At 38.9% G+C, this 1,479-nt stretch overlaps 2 protein-coding genes across 3 annotated transcripts in view; one reads left to right on the top strand and one right to left on the bottom strand.

Annotated features, from left to right (window-relative positions):
* Nucleotides 1–1,479, top strand: part of LOC118416894 (neuronal pentraxin receptor-like) — a 626,618-nt gene that overhangs the window by 406,538 nt on the left and 218,601 nt on the right. The gene's annotated exons all lie outside the window — the stretch shown is intronic.
* Nucleotides 1,091–1,479, bottom strand: part of LOC118416414 (fucolectin-1-like) — a 5,709-nt gene continuing 5,320 nt past the window's right edge. The window contains exon 5 of the mRNA XM_035821512.1: nucleotides 1,091–1,326. Coding sequence (XP_035677405.1) covers nucleotides 1,091–1,326 — 236 coding nt within the window. The remainder of the gene's footprint in view (nucleotides 1,327–1,479) is intronic.

The following is a 1,479-nucleotide window of genomic DNA, read 5'->3' as shown; positions in this document are numbered from 1 at the left end:
ATATATATATATATATATATATATATATATATATATATATATATATATATATATATATATATATATATATATATATATACAGTGGTAATCAAAAAGAAAGTTCCATCAGGGAGATACAAATTGTCAAGATTAGTATCTAAATACATCCGTTTATGATTACCAAAAGTCTTTTTTTTTAGCTTCCAGATCCAGAAACAATTTGAGGGAATTCTTTGTTTGAGGACATTCCTGGGACTTATTAGGACTAATTAAACTGTGGGGGGAAATCTGGTGCAAATTTAGTCTGGAGTCCAGCCTTGTTGTGCTTTTACTATTTTAAAGTTTTCGGCGCTCCCCGAAGGTACGCTTATGCCAACAAGCATACATTCAGGAAGCAACTTAAAAGTAAAAGCACAACTCGACTCCAGACTACTATCTAGAGCAAATTATCTAGTTTACATTCAGCACATTGTGTTACATATTTTGTTGAGACCTGCACTTAGCCTAGTGTGGAAAAATGAGCAATAAAGGTACTAGTACTCCTCTTCACTATTTAATTAATTAAGTAATTGATTAATTCATTCATTCATCCATTCATGCTGAACACCCCCTACTCGTTTCTTAAACAATATGGAAATTCAAAAAACCACCAGAGACATCAATACAACAAGAGAAGCATTGTTTCCTTCTGCAAAACCCCGTTTCTTCTTTTGTTTTCTTCTTGCGGTATTGTCCATCTGTCAAGGAATCCGCAGAATTATAACTGTTTTCCTTTGTCAGGACAAGGAGATGACAGCTCCTTTTTTTACGACGTAATAAGAAAATTAAGAGACACTTTTTCTACAGCAAATTCCTAGAGTTTCCTTTCTCAATGACGAATAACGTCCTTGCTCAAACTTTGTAATCCCAAGCAAAGCGTACAAATTCTGATTTGTTGAAAAAGTCTTTGTCAGGATCGGGACACTTTCACTTCAACATTCCTTTGTGTAACATGATACCAACCTTATCTAATTAAGACATTCCAGGATGCAGAATTTTCGTTAAAAGCCTTACAACTTCGATAAGATGGCGTACAAATTGCGAACTACAGCAGATTCAAGACTTCTTTGCCCTACCTGTGAGCAGAGAATCTTTGTCCTTCCACCACCACTGCGACATCGCACAAGTGTCCCGTCTCTCTCTGCTGGTTGAGACGCTGGTAGAACGCCTGTTTGTGCTTGTCTCCTGGGCCGTATATCTCCGTGAATTCGTCCTCGGCCTCTCCATGTCCCCCTGGCTGGCCCACATTACTTTTCTTTACGCCGACCGACACTCTGACTACCAATTTTCCGCTAGTAGAGGCAGAACCTGAGAGGAATGGCGCCTGTAGCTCAGCAAATTCACCGAAGCGCAACGCCATCTTGAAGCGCTTGGGTCAGTGTGAAGTCCCAGAGGGAGATCCCAGAAGCTGGAAGACGCCTGCATAATAATTTGCACTTTACATTTACATATCTACTTTGC

The sequence above is a fragment of the Branchiostoma floridae genome, chromosome 5 (genome assembly GCF_000003815.2).
Source record: "Branchiostoma floridae strain S238N-H82 chromosome 5, Bfl_VNyyK, whole genome shotgun sequence".
Classification (NCBI taxonomy): domain Eukaryota; kingdom Metazoa; phylum Chordata; class Leptocardii; order Amphioxiformes; family Branchiostomatidae; genus Branchiostoma; species Branchiostoma floridae.
The sequence above is the reverse complement of the archived record's forward strand: the minus strand, read 5'-3'. Positions and strand labels throughout refer to the sequence as shown.